Source organism: Gossypium arboreum, chromosome 5 (assembly GCF_025698485.1).
Source record: "Gossypium arboreum isolate Shixiya-1 chromosome 5, ASM2569848v2, whole genome shotgun sequence".
Taxonomy (NCBI): domain Eukaryota; kingdom Viridiplantae; phylum Streptophyta; class Magnoliopsida; order Malvales; family Malvaceae; genus Gossypium; species Gossypium arboreum.
The window spans coordinates 8,477,585-8,503,296 of NC_069074.1; the positions used below are offsets into that span (position 1 = coordinate 8,477,585).

At 31.9% G+C, this 25,712-nt stretch overlaps 1 protein-coding gene across 1 annotated transcript; it reads left to right on the top strand.

The window, feature by feature from the left end:
• The first annotated feature begins 19,662 nt into the window (after positions 1-19,662).
• Positions 19,663-22,239, top strand: LOC108481967 (phenylalanine N-monooxygenase CYP79D16-like). Its single transcript, XM_017785070.2, has 2 exons — positions 19,663-20,818; positions 21,413-22,239. Exons 1-2 carry the CDS (start codon positions 19,811-19,813, stop codon positions 22,055-22,057), a joined length of 1,653 nt encoding a protein of 550 aa, XP_017640559.2. The 5' UTR covers positions 19,663-19,810; the 3' UTR covers positions 22,058-22,239.
• Positions 22,240-25,712: the final 3,473 nt, after the last annotated feature.

Below are 25,712 nucleotides of genomic sequence, written 5' to 3' on the forward strand. Positions count from 1 at the left end.
CTCTCTACAGTAAAAATATTAATTATTTCATTAAAGTTAGAAAAACAAAATGTCTCAGAATTGATATTTATAAATTTTATTTTAGCCACTGAAAATAAAAATTTACAATATAAACATTGTCATTACATGCATTTTATTATTTTATTTATCCATCATTAATTTATCATTACATACACTCATTTTGTCACTCAATTTTAATAAAATTTTATTTTGACTTTTTTAGAAATAATTTTATTGAAAAAGTTAAATTTTACATACAATTAACTTATTCAATTGAATCTCTCGATGAAAATATAGTATAGATGAATGCATCTGGTAATAAAGTGCTACATGTCCTCCATATTCTACCCTTTCATTTTCACCTTTTAATTCATTAAATTTATAGATATTAGTGATTGTTGAAGTTAAATCCTGTTCTTAATTAGCAGTAGCATGATGCATGAATACGGAGTTATATATAGGGGCTTAATTAATTAAAATGAATGCAGTTGCAGGCCCCAAAGAAAGGCAGGGAACGGAGGAGATTGATCCGTGCGTGACTCGGTATTACGCCACATGATGAAATGATAAAATCAAACTAAACAAGCAATCTAGACAGACAGGGACCACCACCCAATTCAAGATATTCCCATCACTCTTGTGTGCCTGAAAACAATGCCACATAATTACTTCTATTTTTTGGACTTTACCTAATTACTTTCTTATTCTTAGGAATTCAATTCTCAGTCCATTTCACTTTTTCCCCTCGAATCGCATTCACATGAGGGCATAGATGTGCACCCTTAGTGTTTTAACTTAATAACTTCACAGAAGAAAGATCACTGCGCGCTGGGCCTCCTTAAAATTGTAAAATTATACTTCTACTTCTAGTCCCTTAAAAGTAATTAAATTATAAATTAATATGGGATCAATTATACTTTAACCTTCTCAAAATTTTCATTATTTAATCCCTTTAAAAATTATGAAATCATAAATTAATAAATGATAAATTTTATATTTTAATATCTTAAAATTTTATAATTTAATTTTCAACCCTAAAAGAAATTCACCCCTGCTTTCTCAGACTTTCATCTCGCCCAATTCCAATGCTAACGTTCGTTGCAGTTGTTTTGACATCTTAAATCTCTTTTTTCGTTTGATGCATCATCACGCTTTTTATATATGACATCAAAAACTGCAGTCATGTAAAGTACTACTCTCGTGCTCCAAATAGTGGTAAAGGAGAAGTGAAATGAAACAAGGATGAAGTAATATTTAGTCGATAATATTTTTCAGCTTAATTTCTGACTTCTTTTATTGACATTAATTTTAGAGTTTAGTAATTTTTTAATTTATATTTAAATTTAGATTTTGTTTAGATGTGATGGTGTGACATTTTAATATTTTAATATTTTATTATTTTAAAATTTTAAAAATATATAAAATCTAAAAAAAAAATTATAAAGAAAATTTTATCAAATAATGAACTTTAATGTAATCTAAATTCAAGTATAAAATTTAAAACATGTCAAGTTTTAACTAATATGAACCAAAAAATTTGAGTATCAAATATGAGAAAAATTATGAAATCTAGGGACTAAATACTACTTTATCTCATGAAATAAAGAAAAAAAAAACATTTCAAAATATTCTTCCTAAATCCCTTAATACAGGATCTTGTCACCCCAATGATATTTTTGCCTTCACCTCTCACTAGGATCCATCACTAGGATCCAGGAATAATATGATTAGTGGAGCTATTATTGTTGAAGGAGCAATTGACATGCAACTTCTCTAACAAAAGATTCATATGGACAACTAAAATTCAGGCTAGATTATTACTACTAAGATCCATTATTGTGATTCTTAAATTTCTCAACATCTTTTCTTGCAAATTACTCAAAACAAGCCGCAAATGGGACAACAGTAACCTGGGCCACTCCAAAGTGGGGTGGAAAGTGGAAACTTTTTCCAACCCTTGATGACATCCACCTCCTCCAATTCGTCTCCTTCTACCAAGATGTAACTGATTTTCCGAGGCTCAGAGCTATGAGCTTTGTGCGTTTCTAAATTTTACATTAGTTTCTCTTCACCTTAACTTTTTTTTTCTTGAATTGTACCAAAAATAAAATAAGGCAGTTGAGAAATATTATTAATATATTACAAATTAATTGGCATGGAGAAAAAACAGCAAAAGAATTACTACCAACCACAACTCACAATATACAAACGTATATAACTCACCAACTTTTATTTTCGACCACTTTATGAGAGAAGGGAAAAAAAAACAGTTCAATGAATTTCCAGCCTCTCCCTTTCATAGTCTCATTCTTTGTAATTAAGTTGTATCTTAATTCAATTCATTATTTTCATTTTTAATCTTTTCCTTTTATTTTATTCACATTTTTTTTTTGTGTGAATTATAAGAGGAGAACAAAGCTCTAATAGCAACACGACTAGCGTCAAACTCAAGTCACAATTGAATTGATAGACACCCTAACCATTAGACTAACGCACAAGATTATTTTCACTCTTTTATTTAAGTTGTTGCCCACGTACATATACTTTAATTCTTCAAGTTGATTCTCACACGAGATTATTTTCACTCTTTTATTTAAGTTGCTACCCACGTGTATATACTTTCTTCAAGTTGATTTTTCACACGAGATTATTTTCACTCTTTTATTTAAGTTGCTACCTACCTACATATACTTTCTTTCTTTTATTTAAGTTACTACACATGTGCATATTTTTTCTTAAAGTTGATTCATAAACTTAAAAAAAATGTCAAATAAATAATTAAATAAGTATTTTTATGTGATTGTCTTAATAAAACCTTTTAGCCTTTACTTTATCCTGAAATTTGTATCAAAGTTTCATATTGACGTTTAAATTTCATGATTTGATGTTGAAATTTGATACTAAATTATAGATTCTTGCATCTTAGACTTATCATTATAATTTGTCTTCAAAATTTTGAATTTTGAATTCAACATTTTTATTTAAGGGTTATATAATTCTTTAAATTTCAATAAAAAATTAATTAAATCATTCCATAAAAATGCACTTAATTAGGTCTTCAAACTCTTAAATTGTATTAATTAAATCATTTGATAAATTACCCACAGCCTGATTTATTGAGCCCAGCCTTATACTTCTGCTATATCCTCCACACCCATTTGGCAACTACCTACAGCACCGTCGGTATCAATTTTGATCCACCCCTGTTGAGGAGCTTCCCACCCTATCTGCCTCACAACTCGCATATGCCTCTTTTTATCCTCTTGTAAACTTTTTTCAACACTTTTAGCAATATCCTCAGTAAAATGATTGCCATTATCAAAAATCACAATATTCCACTGCTTCCATAAGTTTCAACTAGTATCCCAAATAGATATAGTCTTCCATTCAATATCCATGAGACAAATACCAAGTTCATTTCTAATATTAGACAACAACCAACCATTAAGGTGAGATTAAAAATCAAACATAAGCTGTATTGGGAACGATTCTGATGTCGCGCGTGCCAACTGCCACCCATGCAGTCTCGAAGCACATGCAAACAAGCAGGGGTCTTTCCCCCTTGGATAAAACGGCTATATTCCAATTTTAGACCCCTTAAAAAAACTATTAGTTCAATTTAACCCTTTTAACATAAAATCTTTAAGTTTGGCCCAAACCAAAAATTTCTGTCTTTGTCCCCTGCAAGCAAGCCTCCTCGCAGTGGCCACATAATTTGCATGCTGCAGAATTCGCCATATTTCGACAACAGCACTCGCGATCAGTCAGCAACTTTCCTTTGAGAACAACCCATAAAAACTGCTTTATCCTCTCAGGACCTTTATACTTTCAAATACGTGACTATGCCACAAGCCCACATCTCGTGGATCCAAGCTTCTTATAGTCAACATTTTATAGGCCTTCTTGATATACCGCCGCCACATGAAACCATCGGGCCCAGCTAGTTGGTGGAGTGCTTAAAACGACAGAGTGAGCTAATTTGTCGGTGGACTTGGCCCAACGCCATTTGCCTTGTTTATCCACCATATATAGGACTAATACAATGTTTCTTGAGAGTCCCCCATTCTGAAATCCATGGATCAGTGTAGCATTTTTTTTAAAAAAAAGAAAAAGAAAAAGAAAAGTATCAGTGTAGCAGTTTTTGGTTCTTGAACCGTCACCATAGACCAACCATGCACACTGTAGCACCATATCCTAAACCTCTGTCAAAGGCCTCCAAACATAAGAGATATGACATCAAACACACACACTGCCCCACCATGTTCTAAACCTAAAATTGTCATCATTTTAATAGCACCCAAGAACTAGAATATCTTTTAGTTACTTATAATTGTTTATTATTTTATGTATTTATACGCGTTACACTTTAATTTTTTATTATTCCTTGCTCATACAAAAAATATAAAAATAATATATTTCAAATATAACAACATGCATTGATATAGAAGTAAAAGAAATATATAAAATCAATGAGAAAAAGAAAGAAAGAAATGTTTATCAACAAATGGCATCTCTTATCAAAAGAGTTTATCAACGAATTGCGACATATCAAGTACCAACATGAAAGAATGTGTCAGGGTCAAGGACCAAATGTGTATTTAAGATAAAGAAAATAAAGGAAAAAAGGATTAAATTTCTAGAAAAGCATAGAAATTCTACTTGTGTAACTTGACCTAAATTTTCATCTAAAATTATGATAACGTGCCACATTAGTTTGTCATTCCACCGTCAATGGAAGTTAATGGCTCAGTACCCTAAATGTAATAAATCGATAACATTAGTAATTGTATTGTAATTTTTTTAAAATTTGACAAACAAAACGTAATTTAAACCATAAATAAGTGACTAAATCTGTAATTTACCCTGTTTTCTAAACTGGAAACACATAATCTTGTTTATTGTTCAAACAAAACAATAACTCACGTGCTTTGGGTGTAGGGACTACGGGAACAAATGAGCAAAAAAGACATACTACCAGCTTCACCAAACTTCATTGGGTGTTGCATTAGTGATTTCTGACATCCATAAAAAAGTTCGTAATCAATAACGTCCACAAAATGTCACAAAATAACTGACCAATCGTAACCCTTGTCAAAGAGATCTCAATAATAGCATAAAGTGCACTAGGATCTAGAATACCATTCAGTTGGTCATAGTTGATGATATTCTATGTATTTATGCAAGTTTCGTTTTGGATTTTTATTATCTCTTGTTCGTACAGAATACACAAATTCCAACTATAACAACCTGCATTATTGCTAGAACTTAAAAAAGATATACAAATTTTAGGAAGAAAAAATGATTATCGACAAATGGCACCACCTCTTACCAAATAGGTTACAATTATGGTGTAAAGCCAACTAGAACCACGTAAGCTTTTTTTTTCCAACGTAAGTATATCTCACGTGCTTCGTGTGCAGAGACTATGAGAATAAATAAAGGACGTCTTACTAGATTCACCAAACTCCATTGGGTGGTGCATCAGTGACTAATGACATTTACAAAAAGTTCGTAATTAATGAAATCCGCAAAAGGTTGTATTTATTCATGTTTTACTTTGGACTTTTATTATCTCTTGTTTGTACAGAATATACAAATTCCAACTATAACAACCTACATTATTGCTAAAACTAAAAAAAAGATATATAAATTTAAGGAAGAAAAAATGATTATCGACAAATGGTACCACATTTTACCAAAGAGGTTTCAATAATAGCGTAAAGCCAACTAGAATCACGTAAGCATTTTTTTTAAACGTAAAAATATCTCACGTGCTTCGTGTGCAGAGGCTATGAGAACAAATAAATGACATCTTACTAAATTTACCAAACTCTATTAGGTGTTGCATCAGTGACTGATGACATCTACAAAAAGTTCGTAATTAATGAAATCCGCAAAAGGTTGTATTTATGCATGTTTTGCTTTGGACTTTTTATTATCTCTTGTTCGTATAGAATACACAAATTCCAACTGTAACAACCATTGTTGCTAGAACTAAAAAAAAAGATATATAAATTTAAGGAAGAAAAAATGATTATCGATAAATGGCGCCACACTTTCCCAAAGAGGTTCCAATCATAGCGTAATGCCCAACTAGAATCACATAAGCTTTTTTTTTCCAATGTAAGAATATCTCACGTGCTTCGTGTGCAGAGACTATGAGAACAAATAAATGATATCTTACTAGATTCACCAATCTCCATTGGGTGTTGCATCAGTGACTGATGACATCTACAAAAAGATCGTCATTGATAATGCTCTAGAATAAAGTATTTTTATGTATTAATCATGTGTTTATTCTGGGCTTGATCCTACTAATTTGAGCTATTTATGTCTTTTTATCGATTAGGGACTGATTTGGAGGCAAAAGCAAAATTAAGGGACAAAAGTGCGAATTTGGAGACACAATGGGCTGATATGCGACGCAGGAAAAAGATTGTGCCAAAAGTGCAAGCATGGAAGACACAAGGACTAAAAACGCAAAAAGAATAGATTTTATTTTATAAGACTCCATTTTATTAGGATAATTAATATTAAGATAATTATTAGGATTATTTAATTTTAGGATTTTATTTTAATTATCTTTATTTATCTTTAAGTAATTGTATTTATCTTTTTAGAATTTAAGTTAAATTAGACTATCTCCCTAGCACTATAAATAGGGAGTGAAGTGACTCTATTGGGGGTTCATCTTTTTCTGTAAACACCCTCCCCTAAAAGTCTAGGCTCTTATTTCTTCATATTTTCTTTCAATAAAACCCCTTTTTCCATTTTTATATTTATTTTCTTTTCCACCATTATCATGAGTCACTAAAAACTATTAGCCATGTAACACCCTGTACCCGAGTCCGCTGCCGGAGTCGGACACGAGGGGTTAATGGCTTAAACCATTCACTTTCACAGTCTATTTTAAAAATTTTCCAGGCAGATGGTTAACTGCGTCACTGTCACTTTAAAAATCATATCTTGAGTTCCAAAACTCGAAAACCAGTTTCGTAATTTTTCCCTGAAACTAGACTCATATATGCATCTACAAATTTTTTTCTAGAATTTTTGGTCAGGCCAATTAGTACAGTTTATTAGTTAAAGTCTCCCCTGTTACAGGGTGCGACTACACTGACCTTCATGTATTACGACCTAGATATCTCCCTGTACAGGGCTTCAATACTGATGACGTTTGTTTCTATAGAAACAAGACTCAAAGAGGAATCTATACATATATGGCATGACTCCTAATTATATCTGGTTAATTTACAATGAATTTCCAAAGTCAGAACAGGGAATCCAGAAACCGTTCTGGCCCTGTTTCACGAAAACCCAAATAACTCTTAACATACAACTCACATGACCGTTTCGTTTCTTCCATATGAAATTAGATTTATCAAGGTTCATTTACATAATTTATTCACTATTTAATTCCATCTCTACTATTTTTAGTGATTTTTCACATCCACATCACTGCTGCTGCCAGCATCTATTTTTAGGGCAGACTCTATCTAACACATAGTTTCTATGATTCAACTAACCCTCTTGCATATATAGTCCAAAATATAATCATGATGAACCATTCTAATGGCTGATCGTTGCCAAACATTTCCATGCCTCTTAATGAGCATATACATACCGAATGATTATAACATTATGCTCAAAACATTTATAAGCCATTTTCGCATGGCTATCCAAAATTATACAAATCCAAAGGGTCCATGACCCACAACAAAAGGGTAGTCCTATACATTAACCAAATTATCCTCTCACTACTAGTCTATTCTATACATGCCATAAGATATTCCAAAACATAGCAGTACCAAACAAAGGATAGTGATAGTGTGACTAGTTCTTGACGATCCCCGAGCCTATAGCTTCAAGAATGAGACCTATTAGGCGGAGGAAACAGAGTAAACGGAGTAAGCATTACAATGCTTAGTAAGTTTTAAGCAGTGTCAACAGATAACAGTCAAATTATAACATAGTTGTTCGTATTTTTATTTCACTCTTCCTTCAGGCATACCATCCATTTACCGAATATGCACATCTTATCATATACAATAGGCAGATAAACTCTCACATAAAAGTGAGCTCATGTGACATAGATATATCGTATGATTTCACATAACCTCTCACACAAATCCGATGTCACATAATCATAGGAATAGTCCCATAGATTACTCTCGTATGCATCATATATAAACTTGGAGTACATACCTGTTCAACCTTTCGCATTGCGTATATTTATAAGCAATTCTTATTACGAAGTCTTACCCGGACATAATCTCCACACGTAGTCATCGGGTCGTACCCGGACATATTTCCAAATTTCATGTACACTTGATCACATGTTACAACATTCACATTAGCCATTCGGCTTTACCACATATATAGATATACACTTTCATATTCATCACGTCGGCCATTAGGCCTTATCACATATATATACATTTTCACATTCATCACATCGGCCATTAGGCCTTATCACATATATATACATTTTCACATTCATCACATCGGCCATTAGGCCTTATCACATATATTATTATGTACAGACTTGGTCTTGGCCGAATCTTCATCAATCATTTTCCAACGAATAATTCAATTTCACGCCAAACTATCATTTCATATTCGAATACTCATAAACTTACAATTTCACAAATTTTGATATCAAAGATCCATCTAACACTCATGTATCATTTTACAATATCACAATTTAGAATTCCAGTATGGGATCAATAAATAGCTTATGAGCAACTAAAACAAGTTTTTATCCATATTTACAACAAAATCACATATTCGCTACGAGCTGTTTTCCTGAGCAATGGTCACTAAATTATTTATACCCGGAGCTACAAGACTCCAAATCACTTGCCGTTAATTTTCTCAGAATATAGACTCATATATCTTCCATCCATGAAGTTTTCAGAATTTTTGGTTTTGCCAATCAATACCAGATTTTTCTTAAAGTTTCCCCTGTTTCACTGTTTGACTAATCTGACCACTCTTCGCTACGAATCAAATTTTTCATTGTACAGAATTCATAATGTGTTCTATTTGATTCCATTTGAAACTAGACTCATTAAGGAGTCTAAGCATATAAATCTTATCTTATAACAATTTTTGTACAAATTATAATGATTTTCCAAAAACAGAACAGGGTATTTCGGAGTCATTCCGACACTGTCCCGCACAACTTTAAATATCTCTTTATAGGAGATTTCTTTGCTTCCACGGTCTCTTTTATAAGAAACTAGACCAACTAAGCTTTGATTTCATATTTTATTCAGCCTATAATTCCACACCAACAATTTATAGTGATTTTCTAAAATCACATTACTGCTACTGTCCAAGCAAATTATTACAATTTGCTCTTAAACTTCCAAGTCCAAACACTTATGAACTTACCATTTGGGTTTAAGACATATCATGGCCACATCATATCTTATTAAATCAACTCATTATGTCCTATTATGATTGAATTTACTCAACGTTTAATCACTTAAAACTTACCTCGAAAGTGGTCGACGATTAGGTATCCACGGCTATTCGTTTACATACTCTTTTTCCCTTATCCGACTTTGATCCTCTTTGCTCTTAAGCTAAAGCCGCAGAGCACTTTCGAACAACATCACTCAGCTTGGATTGAAGCATTGGATACAAAAACTTTAACCTTCATGTACAATTAATTTCGGCATTCAATCCCCTAAAATTTCAGCTTGTAAAGCAAATAAATAGCAGTTTTAGACATCATAGTCTTCATCCATTTAGACAACATTCTTTAACATCTAAATAGCTTATTTATATCATCTACTTAATATTTCATAACTTATCATGCTAGCTGAATATTATTTATTCAAGCTCATCATCTTCATATTCGGCATTAGCATCAAATATAATAGCCCATTTCTTCCCACTTTGAATCTATGCATCCATTTAATCATAGTTTGTTCAAGCACTCATACAACAAAATTCATCCAACTTAACAAGAAACAAAACTTAATTCCTCCATATCCACAATGGCCGAAAGATCTAGACATCTCAATACCGAAATTTCTAACATGGGTTGCCTAAAGAATTTGGTAGGGAGTTCAAATTTATCTAACATTTCAAGTAACTTAACACGTCCACATAGCTAACATGCTAGTAGTATCAAGGCATCAACTAAAATTTTGAAGTCTCTTAGCCGAATCCTAACTCTCCAACAACTCCAATTTCATCCATGAGATAAATAGAAGTAGGCTAACCCTCCAAAGGATGTGTAAACCTCCAAAAGCAACATTGAACATACCTTAATCTCAAGAACCACCTTGGCCGAACTTCTCCTCTTCTTCCTCCTTCAATTCACGGCCAAGAAGAACCAATTTCTTCTTTTCTTTCTTTCTCAAGTCACGGCAAAGGGGGGGGGAGAACATGGATGAGACAACTTTGTTCTCATCACCCCTCCCATTCATTTCTTTATTACAAACCCTCTATTCTTTTCTTTCTCCCATAACACACTAACACAACATGTTTCCAACATGTTTCACCCCATAACATTTTGTCCATCCTCATGCTCATGGCCGGCCACTACATATTAGGGGGGAAAATTGACATGCAAGTCCTCCCTTTTGACTACATGCACTATTAGATCCTTGTAGATTAGCCTATCACATTTCAAAAATGTCACACAAGTCTTTTTGACTAAATTCACATGCAATTTACTAAATCGAAGCTTAAAATTTTCGCACATTCATATTTACATATTTTAGACCATAAATATCACATCCAAATAATTTGGTGACTCGGTTTAGCGGTCCCGAAACCGCTTTCCGACTAGGGTCACTTTAGGGCTGTCACAAGCCAAAAGTTGTCAATATTCCCCAAAAAGGGTTCTTGAGGCCTAGAATCCGTACTTAGCCTTCTCGTCAAGTATTCATCGTTTCTCCGACTTTTCTGACCGACGCTTAGTCCATGGCCCTTAAGAAGTAAGCTTTTCAGCATATGCAAAGGCAGCTGCTTTGTATGTTTTGGAAGGATTACACAGTCAGTTCGTTAACTTACTGCGTCAGAGGTTGGCAAGCCAAAGAGACAAAATGGCGTGGGATTCGCCATTGAGAAGTGTTGATCTAGCATAGATTACTGGCTAGAGTCAGGTTCTCTAAAAATCGTGAGTCTAATCTTTGGAGCTGGTTGTCGTAGGCGTCCTCTTCCACTATAACTGGCTTACTTGAGTTGAGAAGGGTTATTTAAAAGCCGAGGATTGAACCCAAGGCAGAATGAGACAACTGGAGGCTGGAATCTACCAATAAGAATTTCTTTTCTTTTAACTCTCTTTATTATTTTTATTAATTTCGTAATCACAATTTTAGTCAACTTTAGATTCTGTTTTTTCATTTTTTCCAAATCAAATCATTAATTCTATTATTTTTATTTTCCCTCTGTCACGCAGGTTTTCTTGGGCACGATTCTGCCCAGGATTTCGAGAAACAAGTATTCGTATAATCCGGTCCCTGAGGATTCGACCCTACTTCCCATTTACTGTTCTTTTTCATTATTTCTACTATTTTATAGGGAATAGGATATTTTTGGTGCTCTCAACGACCGCATCAGTCATTAATGACATCCGCAAAATGTTAGCCAATGGCAACCCTTGCAAATGAGATCTCAATAATAGCATAAAGTGCAACAATATCTAGAATATCTTTTAAAATATCTTTTAATCGGTCATAATTATTGATTATTCTATGTATGTTCCACTTTAGGCTTTTTATTATCTCTTGTTTGTACAATAAAAAAAAAAAAACACATATTTTAGGGTAACAACCTACATTGATGGTAAAACTAAAAAAAAATAAAGAAATTACAGAAGAAAAATAAGAAAATTCTTATTGACAAATGGTACCAAATATTATCAAAGAAATTTTAATAATGCCTAACAAGAATTAAAATATCGTTTAGTTACTTAGAATTGTTTATTATTTTATGTATTTATATGCGTTTCACTTTAATCTTTTATTATCCTTTGCTCATAAAAAAAACTAAAAATAATATATTTTAAATATAACAATGTGAATTGATGTCGAAGTAAAACAAATATATAAAATCAAGGAGAAAAAGAAATAAAGAAAGAAATGTTTATCAATAAATAGCACCTCTTACTAAAAGTGTTTATCAACAAATTGCGACAGATCAAGTACCAACATGGGAGAATGTGTCAGGGTTAGGGACCAAATGTGTATTTAAGCCAAAGAAAATAAAGAAAAAATGATTAAATTTCTCAAAAAAGCATAGAAACAACTTGTGTAACTTAACCTAAATTTTCATCTAAAATTATGATAACGTGCCACATTAGTTTGTCATTGCACCGTCAATGGAAGTTAATGGCTCAGTAACCTAAATGTAATAAATCAATAACATTAGTAATTGTATTGTAATTTTTTAAAATTTGGCAAACAAAATGTAATTTAAATCATAAATAAGTGACTAAATATGTAATTTACCCTATTTTCTAATCTGGAAACACATAATCTTGTTTATTGTTTAAACAGAACAATAACTTACGTGCTTTAGGTGTAGGGACTACCGAAACAAATGAGAAAAAGACATCCTACCAGCTTCACTAAACTTCATTAGGTGTTGCATTAGTGATTTCTAACATCCACAAAAAAGTTCGTAATTAATGACGTCCACAAAATGTCACAGAATAACTGACCAATCGCAATCCTTGTCAAAGAGATCTCAATAATAGCATAAAGTGCACTAAGATCTAGAATACCATTCAATTGGTCATAGTTGATGATTATTTTATGTATTTATGCATGTTTCATTTTGGATTTTTACTATCTCTTGATCGTATAGAATACACCAATTCCAACTGTAACAACATGCATTATTGTTGGAACTAAAAAAAGATATATAAATTTTAGAAAGAAAAAATGATTATCGATAAATGGCACCACCTCTTACTAAAGAGGTTACGAGAATAGCCTAAAGCCAACTAGAATCACGTAAGCTTTTTTTTTCCAACGTAAGAATATCTCACGTGCTTCATGTGCAAAGATTATGAGAACAAATAAAAGATATCTTACTAGATTCGCCAAACTCCATTGGGTGGTGCATCAGTGACTGATGACATTTACAAAAAGTTCGTAATTAATGAAATCCGCAAAATGTTGTATTTATGCATGTTTTGCTTTGGACTTTTATTATCTTTTGTTCATACATAATACAAAAATTCCAACTGCAACAACCTGCATTATTATTGGAACTAAAAAAAGATATATAAATTTAAGAAAGAAAAAATGATTATCGACATATGGCACCACCTCTTACCAAAGAGGTTTCAATAATTGCGTAACGCCCAACTAGAATCACGTAAGCTTTTTTTTTTCCAACATAAGAATGTCTCATGTGCTTCGTGTACAGAGACTCTGAGAATAAATAAATGACACCTTACTAGATTCACCAAAATCCAATGAGTGTTGCATCAGTGACTGATGACATCTATAAAAAGTTCGTAATTAATGAAATTCGTAAAATGTTGTATTTATGCATGTTTTGCTTTGGACTTTTATTGTCTTTTGTTCGTACATAATACAAAAATTCCAACTATAACAACCAGCATTATTGTTGGAACTAAAAAAAAAGATATATAAATTTAAGGAAGAAAAAATGACTATAAAGAAATGACACCACTTCTTACCAAAGAGGTTTCAATAATTTCGTAACACCCAACTAGAATCACGTAAGCTTTTTTTTCCAACGTAAGAATATCTCACATACTTCGTGTGCAAAAGACTATGAGAATAAATAAAGGACATCTTACTAGATTCGCGAAACTCCATTGGATGTTACATCAGTGATTGATGATACCTACAAAAAATTTGTAATTAATGAAATCCGCAAAAGGTTGTATTTATGCATGTTTTGATTTGGACTTTTATTATCTTTTGTTCGTACGGAATATAAAAATTCCTACTGTAACAACCTGCTTTATTGTTGGAACTAAAAAATATATATAAATTTAAGGAAGAAAAAATGATTATCAACAAATGGCACCACCTCTTACCAAAAAGGTTTCAATAATAGCGTAATGCCTAACTAGAATCATGTAAGCTTTTTTTTTTCCAACGTAAGAATATCTCACGTGCTTCGTGTGCAAAGACTATGAGAACAAATAAAAGACATTTACTAGATTCGCCAAACTCCATTAGGTGTTGCATCAGTGACTGATGACATTTATAAAAAGTTCGTAATTAATGAAATCCGTAAAAGGTTGTATTTATGCATGTTTTGCTTTGGACTTTTATTATCTTTTTTTCGTACAGAATACAAAAATTCCAACTGTAACAACCTGCTTTATTGTTGGAACTAAAAAAATATATAAATTTAAGGAAGAAAAAATGATTATTAACAAATAGCACCACCTTTTACCAAAGAGGTTTCAATAATTGCGTAACACCCAACTAGAATCACGTAAGCTTCTTTTTCCAACGTAAGAATATCTCACGTACTTCGTGTGTATAGACTATGAGAACAAATAAATGACATCTTACTAGATTCGCCAAACTCCATTGTGTGTTGCATCAGTGACTGATGACATCTAAAAATGTTCGTAATTAATGAAATCCGCAAAATGTTGTATTTATGCATGTTTTGCTTTGGACTTTTATTATCTTTTGTTCGTACAAAATACAAAAATTCCAACTGTAACAACCTGTATTATTGTTGGAACTAAAAAATATATATAAATTTAAGGAAGAAAAAATGATTATCAACAAATGGCACCACCTCTTACCAAATAGGTTTCAATAATAACATAATGCCCAACTACAATCGCGTAAGCTTTTTTTTCCAGTGTAAGAATATCTCACGTGCTTCATGTGCAGAGACTATGAGAACAAATAAAGGACACCTTACTAGATTCGTCAAACGCCATTAGGTGTTGCATCAGTGATTGATGACAGCTACAAAAAGTTCGTAATTAATGAAATCTGTAAAAGGTTGTATTTATGCATGTTTTGCTTTGGACTTTTAGTATTATTTTTCATACAGAATACAAAAATTCCAATTGTAACAACTTGCTTTATTGTTGGAACTAAAAAAAAGGTATATAAATTTAAGGAAGAAAAAATGATTATCAACAAATGGCACCACCTTTTGCCAAAGAGGTTTTAATAATTGCGTAACACCCAACTAGAATCACGAAAGCTTTTTTTTCCAACGTTAGAATATCTCACGTACTTCGTGTTCATAGACTATGAGAACAAATAAAGGACATCTTACTAGATTCGCCAAACTCCATTGGGTGTTGCATCAGTGACTGATGACATCTACAAAAAGTTCGTAATTAATGAAATCCGCAAAAGGTTGTATTTATGCATGTTTTGCTTTGGACTTTTATTATCTTTTGTTCGTACGGAATACAAAAATTTCAACTGTAACAACCTGCATTATTGTTGGAACTAAAAAATATATATAAATTTAAGGAAGAAAAAATGATTATCAACAAATGGCACCACCTTTTTCCAAAAAGGTTTCAATAATAGCGTAATGCCCAACTAGAATCACGAAAGCTTTTTTCCAACGTAAGAATATCTCACGTGTTTTGTGTGCAGAAACTATGAGAACAAATAAAAGACATCTTACTAGATTCACCAAACTCCATTAGGTGTTGCATTAGTGACTGATGACATCTACAAAAAGTTCGCAATTAATGAAATCCGTAAAAGGTTGTATTTATGCATGTTTTGCTTTGGACTTTTATTATCTTTTTTTCGTACAGAATACAAAAGTTCAAACTATAACAACCAGCATTGTTGTTGGAACCAAAAAAAAGATATATAAATTGAAGGAAGAAAAAATGATTATCAACAAATAGCACCACCTCTTACCAAAGAGGTTTCAATAATTGCGTAACACCCAACTAGAATCACGTAAGCTTTTTTTTCCAATGTAAGAATATCTCAAGTGCTTCGTATGCACAGACTATAAGAACAAATAAAGGACATCTTATTAGATTCACCAAACTCCATTGCGTGTTGCATCAGTGGCTGATGACATCTACAAAAAGTTTGTAATTAATGATATCCGCAAAAGGTTGTATTTATGCATGTTTTGCTTTGAACTTTATTATCTCTTATTCGTACAGAATACACAAATTTCAAACTATGACAACCTGCATTATTAGTGAAACTAAAAAAAATATATAAATTTAAGGAAGAAAGAATGATTATCGACAAATGGCACCACCTCTTCGCAAAGAGGTTTCAATAATAGCGTAATGCCCAACTAAAATCATGCAAACTTTTTTTTTCCAACGTAAGAATATCTCACGTGTTTTGTGTGTAGAGAGTATGAGAATAAATAAAAGATATCTTACTAGATTCTCCAAACTCCATTAAGTATTGCGTCAGTGATTGATGACATCTACAAAAAGTTCGTAATTAATGGATTTCGCAAAATGTTACAAAATATTGAAGTGATATTTACTAACCAATGGCGACCCTTGCAAATGATATCTCAATATAATAGCATAAAGTGCAACAATATCTAGAATATTTTTTAGTTGGTCATAAATTGTTGATTGTTCTATGTATGTTCCACTTTAGGCTTTTAACTATCTCTTGTTCGTACAAAAAAAAACACATTTCAAGGTAACAACCTGCATATGTCAAAACTTAAATAAATAAATCAATTACAAAAGAAAAAATTTCTTATGTACAAATGGTACTACATCTCACTATAGAAATTTTAATAACGCCCAACAAGAGTTAGAATATTTTTAGTTACTTATAATTGTTTATTATTTTATGTATTTACGCTGCTTTCACTTTAATCTTTTATTATTTCTCGCTCATAAAAAATAAAAATAAAAATAATATATTTCAAATATAACAAGAAGTAAAATAAATATATAAATTCAAGGAGAAAAAGAAAGAAAGACAAATTACACCTCTTACCAAAGTGTTTTATAGTAGCATAACGTCCAACAAGATCTAAAATATCCTTCGATTATTTATAATAAGATTTAGAATATCCTTTAGTTATTTATAATTGTTATTATTCTATATATTATGTATGTGTCACTTTTGTATTTTATCATCCCTAGTTTGAAAAAACTGGTAAACTTGCATGGATGTCGGAACAGAAATAGAAAATATGTTTACAAAGAAATGACACTTCTTGCAAATGAGTTCTCAATAATAGTGTAATGTGCGACAAGCTCTATAGTATCCTTTAGTTGGCTGTACTTATTGATTATTACGAGTATTTATATATGTTGCATTTTTATCTTTTATTATTTGTTGTTGGTATAAAAAATCACATAATACTGTTGATTGATTCTTAACTCAATTGATATGAGTATTGTTGTTAATGTAAGAGAATATAGATTTAAGTCTATTGAAACGCATTATCCTTATGGGTTGATGAGGAACTGTGGATAATTATAAATATCATGCTAAAAAGAATAAATATAATCGGAACCTATAATGAAATTATTTTAAAAAACACATAATACTAATACAATAACTTATATTGATGACAGAAATGATAAACATGTATAAATTTAACGAGATAATTAAAAAGAAAAAAGTATTAATTAATATGAGAATTACAACCATATCTTACTTAATTCCCACTAAAAATATGGAGGGTAATAAAAGGTGTTTGGAATCAGCGAGGATGTATAAATAATAATTCAATTTATAAAGAAAAATATTTTACATGGATTAATTATGGATAGAATTGTCTTTTCTTAAAGAAAATCAGGAGAATAATATTTATTTCTGTTCAACAATATGTCATAACATCAATAATATTCATTGCTATTGTGCTTATAAATTTTTTGCTTTCCACTTAATGGCTTGAAAAAATCGTAAAATCTCAACATTGAACCTATGGGATAAAGGGTGTTCATCACTCATCTTCAACACATGGGATGTATTCGTAAACTCAACATATGTGTAGTAACATAGTGTGTGCATGTGTAAAGCGTAGGATGAGATGGATGGCTAAATTGCGCGACAAAATCCTCATTACAAGCATATTCCTTAAGATGCCAAAACAGCAAATGAACGTTACGTTACTCCTGTTATTTTTGTTGTCTCAAAAATGCCCCAGACCAAATATTAAAAAAAAAAAAAAAGAAGAAAGTTTATGCGCAGGAAAATAAGAAACAGAAGAGAGAAAAGAAGTCGAGTTGGTAAAATCAATAAGAAAATTCTAGAGAAAATAAATAAGATTTTTATTTGCTGCATTGTTAATGAATAAATGTATCTACTAATAATGAATTATATTAGAATAATTAAGCAAATTATTTCCCAATATTACTAAAAGTAAATGTAATAATTTTTAAGTATATACGATTCATTCTTATACATTATTGATAATCTCAAAACGTATATTTACTTGCTGTCAAATAAAACTATTTTAAGTTATAAAAAAGTACTTTTAACTCACTCAGAAGTATACAAATTAAAGGCAGGTAAGGTGATAATATGAAAATTAATTTCTACAGCTTGGCTTGACAGAAGTTAGTAAGGAATTAATTACGATTTTTTTTTCTTCCAAGAATTAGTTATGAATATTTGAATAGGTAATAATTAATAATTAGACTAGTGTGAACGCAAGGAAACACAAAACTGATGAGGCTGTATTACCCTATATATTTTTATGTATTTATATCATTACCATATATATTTCTATATTCAACTTATCAATTGAATCTTAACTCTATTATGAAATTACCTAATACGTCTTTCTTTACAAAAGAAAAAAATATTATAATGGAGATATTTTTGTATTATATAAAATCTAGGTAGACATAATGAGATTTTAATATAAAATAATATGATTTTAATATCTCAATTCCTCCATTTTAACTAAGCTTAAAGCTTTGTTTTATATATATATATATATATATATATATATATTTTATTACTTAGATTTTTAACTCACATCTAAGTTGATATTACGAGTCAACTTCACACTAATTCAATTAGTAAAATTATTTAAACTTTTTTGAAAAAAGTAATAAAATATTTAAATGAAACAACTAAAAATCAAATATTTAAAAATTAAAACTTAGAATTGGTGAGAGTTTAATCATATGTATCTTATCATTTTACCTATAATTTAATTGTTTTATGAGTATAATTTTAATATTCAGATTTCTTTTAACCATAATATATATATATATATATATATATATATATTAAAAAGGTAATAAATAGAAAGTGTGAAAACATGGAAACACTACCTTTCCAAAAGAAAAAGAAAGAAAACAAGGAAACACACAAAATAAACATATATATTTGAAGGACTACCATATATATATATATACAATGTATCTTTCGAAAAAAATAGAATGCAATGTTATTTTTTTACGTTTTAAAAATAAAATATTAATTGAATTGTATTTTAGTTGGTATTATAATAATTGTATTCAAGAGGATATAAACTCAAATATGTATTTTTTAAATTTTAAATTGTTATCTATTAATTAAGTGTTTGTTTTCTTGAAAATAATTTTAGTAAATTTTTGTAAAAATATTTATTTTCTTTTACTAAAAATTTTAGAAAAATTTATGAGTAGTAATAGATATTGTATAAAATACATAAAATATGTTTGAAATTTTCGAGTAATGAACCTGCAAGAGTTTATATGGGGCGTTACTAATGGCATCCAGTAATGTATTTTGTTCTGGAGTGACAAAACGCTTCTCATCACTCCAACTCTTGATTCCTTTTATGCCAATATTTCCCTATAAATATCGACACTCACCATCTCAATTCACCACAAGAAAAACAGTAGAGAAATTCCCTTCTTAAGTTAGCCATGGATAACGCAGCTACTGCATTGTTCACCTCTTCCTTGAGTCCTTTCACCGCTGTGTCCTCAATTTCTGTCGCCACTTTCCTGAGCATCTGCTCCACCTTTGCTGTCATGGCATTCGCTTTCTATTTCCTCTTCAAGTTCCTGTCTGGAGGTAACGGGAAAGCAAAGCAAGCCCCTCTCCCACCCCTCCTACTGAAACCTTGGCCTATTGTGGGAAATCTCCCTGAGATGCTTATAAACAAGCCCACATTTAGGTGGATACATGAACTGATGAAGGGTATTACTACGGGCATTGCATGCATCCGCTTTGGAAATGTGCATGTAATTGTCATCACTTGTCCTGAAATAAGTTGTCAATTCCTGAAAAACCAGGACGCTGTTTTTGCGTCGCGGCCAGTTAGCATGTCCACTGATGTCACCACTAAAGGTTACTTAACAACAGCTCTGGTGCCCTTTGGAGACCAATGGAAAAAGATGAAGAAAGTGCTGATGGGCGAATTGCTTTCCACAACCCGCCACCGGTGGCTGCATGATAAAAGGGTTGAAGAAGCTGATAACCTTGTGCGTTACGTGTATAACCTGTGCACGTCTGCAGGCGGCCTGGTAAACGTGAGGGTGGCATCACAACAGTATTGCGGCAATGTGCCAAGAAAAATGCTGTTCAACAGGAGGTACTTTGGGGAGGGTAAGGAGGATGGAGGACCTGGGTTTGAAGAAGAAGAGCATATCAGTGCTGTTTTCACCATCCTTGCGTATCTTTACTCGTTTTGCGTATCTGATTATCTTCCACGCTTGAGAGGCCTTGATCTGGATGGCCATGAGAAAGTTATGGCTGGCGCTCTTTCAGTTATGCAAAAATATCACGATCCAATAATCGATGAGAGGATTCAACAGTGGCGAAATGGTGAGAAGGAGGACGTCGACGACTTGCTTGATGTCATGATTAGTATGAAAGATGCACATGATGACCCCATTCTTACCCCGGATGAGATCAAGGCTCAAATTACTGTAAGCTAGCTTATCCCTCCTTCACATCCACCTAATTTTTTTCATTTTTTAAACTTTTTATTATTTTTTTAAGCTTAGTGAGTCAAATAAAACTTTATTTCATAATAAGTTCAAACTGGGATGCACCACTCTGAGCAAGTATGCAAATTGAAATAAGAGCCCTACTGATATTACAAAACCTTAGTTATTATCACCACAAACAAAAATAAAAACACCTTAAAACCTGGCATGGACCAGAATTTCAGGTAGTATAAGCCACACCAAGCAAGAACGCAAGCTAGAAACAGGAACCCAGTTGATGTCACAAAAGCACAAAGACAGAAAGAAAAAAGAACCCTTGCAACTAAGCATAGATAAGTTGGACGTTTCACTCCCATCTTTTCTAGGGTGTTGACAAAAATGAAACTTTTCTTGGTCGGTGGGGTTAGCAGTTTCGATACCTTTTCGTTTTTCGATGTATGTTTTGCTTTCTGTTGTTTCGTTTTGTACTGACCTGGAAATAAAGGATGCATGCAAGTGGAGTAAGTAGTAGAGAAGAGATGATATATTTTTCACCCAAAATGAATTTAAGGTTGATTTGGATTACTTTTGAAGGAAATTATGATCGCAACGGTAGACAATCCGTCGAATGCGGTAGAATGGGCACTAGCTGAGATGCTGAACCGGCCGGAGATAATGGAGAAAGCTGCGGAGGAAATAGATAGCGTTGTTGGAAGGGAGAGGCTGGTCCAAGAGACTGATTTCACCAACCTCAACTATGTCAAGGCATGCGCCAGAGAAGCCTTCAGACTCCATCCAATTGCACCCTTCAATGTCCCGCATGTCTCTGTGGCTGATACAACTGTTGCCAATTACTTCATCCCAAAAGGGAGTCATGTGCTTCTTAGCCGCACTGGTCTGGGTCGCAACCCTAAATTCTGGGATGATCCACTCAAGTTCAAGCCAGAGCGGCACCTCAAGGGGGGTGGGGTCTCACTGGCGCTAACTGAGTCAGAACTGCGCTTCATCTCCTTCAGCACCGGAATGCGTGGGTGCAAGGGCGTCCTGCTGGGGACTTCCATGACTGTCATGCTATTTGCAAGGTTGCTGCAGTGTTTCACTTGGACCATCCCACCAACTAGTCAGAAGCCCATCGATCTGAGTGAGGCCAAGGACAATCTGTTTCTTGCCAATCCGCTTGTTGCCGTTGCCAAGCCCAGGCTTCCCTCCCATGTTTATGCGTCGCTCTCCCTTAACTAGTTATAGCTATAATAATAAACACCAACGCATGCCTGTTGCAATGCCTTAGCATCGCATTGCATGCTACTAGTACTATGTTTTCTCTTTTCTTTTGTGTGTGTGTTTGAAAGCAAACTATGTTGCCTTGCATTGCAGTATATTGCATGCAACTATGTATTAGGAAGCAACTATGTTTTAGGAAACTACTAAGTCCAGGCTCTCCCCCTTGGTTAGGTGCTTCTCATCTAAACTTTAACAAGGTTAAGGTTAGAGAGAGCTGGTAAGCAGGAGAAACTAAGGAAACAGCTATGTTTTCTCTTTGCTAATATATATCAATATAAATATATAGTAAGAAAAAAAGTTTGAGTTGGTTCCTTACTAAATTATTAAAAATCCCGAAAAAATTTAAAATGAAATACAACTAAATATGAATGTTTGATGCATCACCAATAACTACACATTATCCAAAAAATTTAAAATTAAATTCACTTTTAATTTTATTTCTAATTATTTGAAATTATCTGATTAATTGATGGTGCAGAGTGCATTGAAGGAAATTATTACACATGAAATTATTACATAACATCATTGAGAAAAAAAACTACTCATATATTACATTATTGAATAAAATTATTTAAATATATACTAATTCTAAGGCACATTCACATTATGGATGAAAAAATTTTATGTAAAAGATATTTTTAAAAGTGTGAAGATTAAAATTAAGTGAGGTCTTAGTTGAAACAATTAATCTAAATGCTTAAAATTCATATCTTTTAAGTATAAATCTTATTATTAAAAACGTTAAAATATTTCAAGAAAACTTAAAAATGTTTCACGAAAAATAAAAAATTAGTAAATTATTAAAAACCTCACAATATTACAAGATAGTCAAAGAGATAGTCAATTATTTAAAAACCTCAAAATGCTTTTGACAACAAAAAGATAGTAAATTATTAAAACTTTAAAATAAATTATTGAAAACCTCATATTATTCCAAAACAACCAAAGAGAGATAGTAAATTATTAAAAACCTCACAATATTCTAAAAACCTTAAAATGTTTCAAGACAAACAAAAGATAGTAAATTATTAAAAATCTTAAATGTCTCAAGGCAACCAAAGAAATAGTAAATTATTAAAAACCTCAAAATGTTTTAAGACAACAAAGAGGTAGTAAATTATTTAAAATCTCAAAATCTTTCAAGACAAATAAAAATATAGTAAATTATTCTAAGATAACTAAAGAGATATTAAATTATTAAAAACCTCAAAATGAGGCAAGGAAAACATCAAAATGCTTTTGAAAAGGACAGCGTCGTCTTCTTCTATACTTACGATAGTCGCAGCACCATTTGCCCATGCCTCTCTCTCTCTCTCTATATATATATATAAATTAGTTGCAAATCTATATGTTCCTATCATCTTTTCAGGTGGGTCTATCTTCATTAATTTCTATTTCAAATGCGTTTCCATAGATAGTCAAAATTACCACCAAGCTGATTGGCCTTTTTGAGAAACCAAGCAATTAATTACGAGGTTAAAGCATCAACCATTTCAAAAACAATTAGAGAAAAAATTATAAAAGCAAAAGCCAAAGCCACAACCGAATCATCACAATGATATTTTTAAGATAACAGCCAAAAAAACCTATTCCCGCTTGACCTTTCTTCCTTGCAAATATTCCAATGCACTTGTAGTCTATAATTTCTTTTAAAGCATCGCTCATAGATACTGCGATTCGGAAAATTTTGTAATTATTTAAGTTTAATAAATCAAAATGTTTTTGTATATAATTTAATAATCAATTTAACCCTTAATCCAAAACAGCAAGCTTTTAATAGAATAAATTTTAATACTTTTTAAATATTTTTATAATTTTTGAAATTTTTATTTTTGTATAAATTTTATAAATTTTAAAATTCTATTTTCATTAAATAATTTATAGTATTTCTATTATTTTATTATATTTAAATATTTTTTAAAAACCCTATGTTTTTAAATTCTAAAAGATTATGATTTTATTTTTTTAGAATGCTTTATGTTTTTTGGAAATAATTTTGTCACTTGGCACAACATAAAGTTAACAACGAAAATTAATTTTTTGAGAGATTAATTAATTACTTATATTCAATTAAGAATTTAATTAAGTGTTGTTTTCTATTGAGGATTCAATTAATTATAAAAAAGTTTTACAATTTTTTATATATTTAGCGAATTACTTCTTTAGACCGGCTCTAATAATTTTTTTGTTTTGGGTACTGGATCAAACTTTCATTAGTAAGGGAATACAAATGTAGATTTGATAGCTGAAGCCAACCTCGCCCATCTTGATACTTGTTTGGAGATATATTGTACCAACTCCCTCTCTTCATTGACAATCTTAAAATTACCAAGTGTGAACCTTTTCAGTTGATATCAGTATTCTAGTATTGAAAAGATTTAGGTGAAAAACTTTACATCATTATTGAAAACGCTTAAGAGTAAGAATTGAGGTTTCTCGGATCAGAAATATAAATGCTTGCTGTAGATCTTCAAGATCCATTGTCCTGGCGAAGGAAAACAACACTTCCTTATTATTATTATTTTTGGTAACAACTTCCTTATTTTGATCATCAATACGCAGTCTATACCTATTCCCGCTTGACCTTTCTTCCTTGCAAATATTCCAATGCACTTGTAGTCTATGCTATCATTGACAACTAATCTTGTTTCATTCCACAAAATAAAATTATTCCCTGTGCGCGCCCATTTTTTGAGCATCTGAAATGAAAGCTTCTTGCCAATTGTTGCTTAGGACTCTGTTATGATATATGTAAATAATAAAGAGTTAAGTAGTATTAGTTAAGGGTTAGTTAGTCTGTTATAACAGTTAGTATTAGTTAAGGGTTAGTTAAGAGTTACTCCACTGTATTAAATAGACTATTGATTGATTGTTCTCTAATGGTAATACATATGCAATTCATTCTATCTTCAAGCTGAGTATCTTGACATGGTATCAAGAGCCCAGGTTCTTTTGGCTTAATTTTTTTTTTCTTCTTTCCTTCATCTGTGTTCATGGAAACAGAGGGTGTTCCTACTATTGATACACCTCGACAGTCTACAAATGGTGGTACAGCAGTTCACTCGCATGAGTCTGGTACTACTGCTCTATCGTCTGTGCAATATTTCTCCAAGCATGATACTATCAAGCTCACTGAAACTAATTTTCTTCTTTGGAAACATCAGTTGTTATTCATTCTTGAAGGTTATGGACTTGAAGGGTTTGTGTTAGGTACGGTTCCTACTCCTTCTCCTTTTATATCAGGCGATGATGCTCAACTTGTTGAAAATCCAGCTTTTTTGGTTCATAAGAAACAAGATAAGTTCTTGGCTTCTTGGCTGTTGTCCACAGTCACGGATGATATTTTAGTTCATCTGACTACAGCTAAAACTAGTCTTGATATTTGGACAACTATTAACAGACGGTTTGGTGCCAAATCTAGTATTAAAATCTCGAGTATGCGTCATAACCTATACTCGATCAAGAAGTCTAATCTTTCTATCAAAGATTATCTGTCTAAGGTTAAAAGCCTCAGTGATAGTTTAACTGCTGCTGGAAGTCTTGTCACTGAACAAGAGCAAGTGAGTATAATCTTGGCTGGTCTTCCCATTGAATTTGAGTCTATTCGGGTTCT

Bases quoted from the DNA above. Each gene is read 5' to 3' on its own strand.
- LOC108481967 (XM_017785070.2), top strand. From the start codon at position 19,811: ATGGATAACGCAGCTACTGCATTGTTCACCTCTTCCTTGAGTCCTTTC. The intron at 20,819-21,412 runs GTAAGCTAGCTT...TTACTTTTGAAG, and splicing joins AGATCAAGGCTCAAATTACT to GAAATTATGATCGCAACGGT.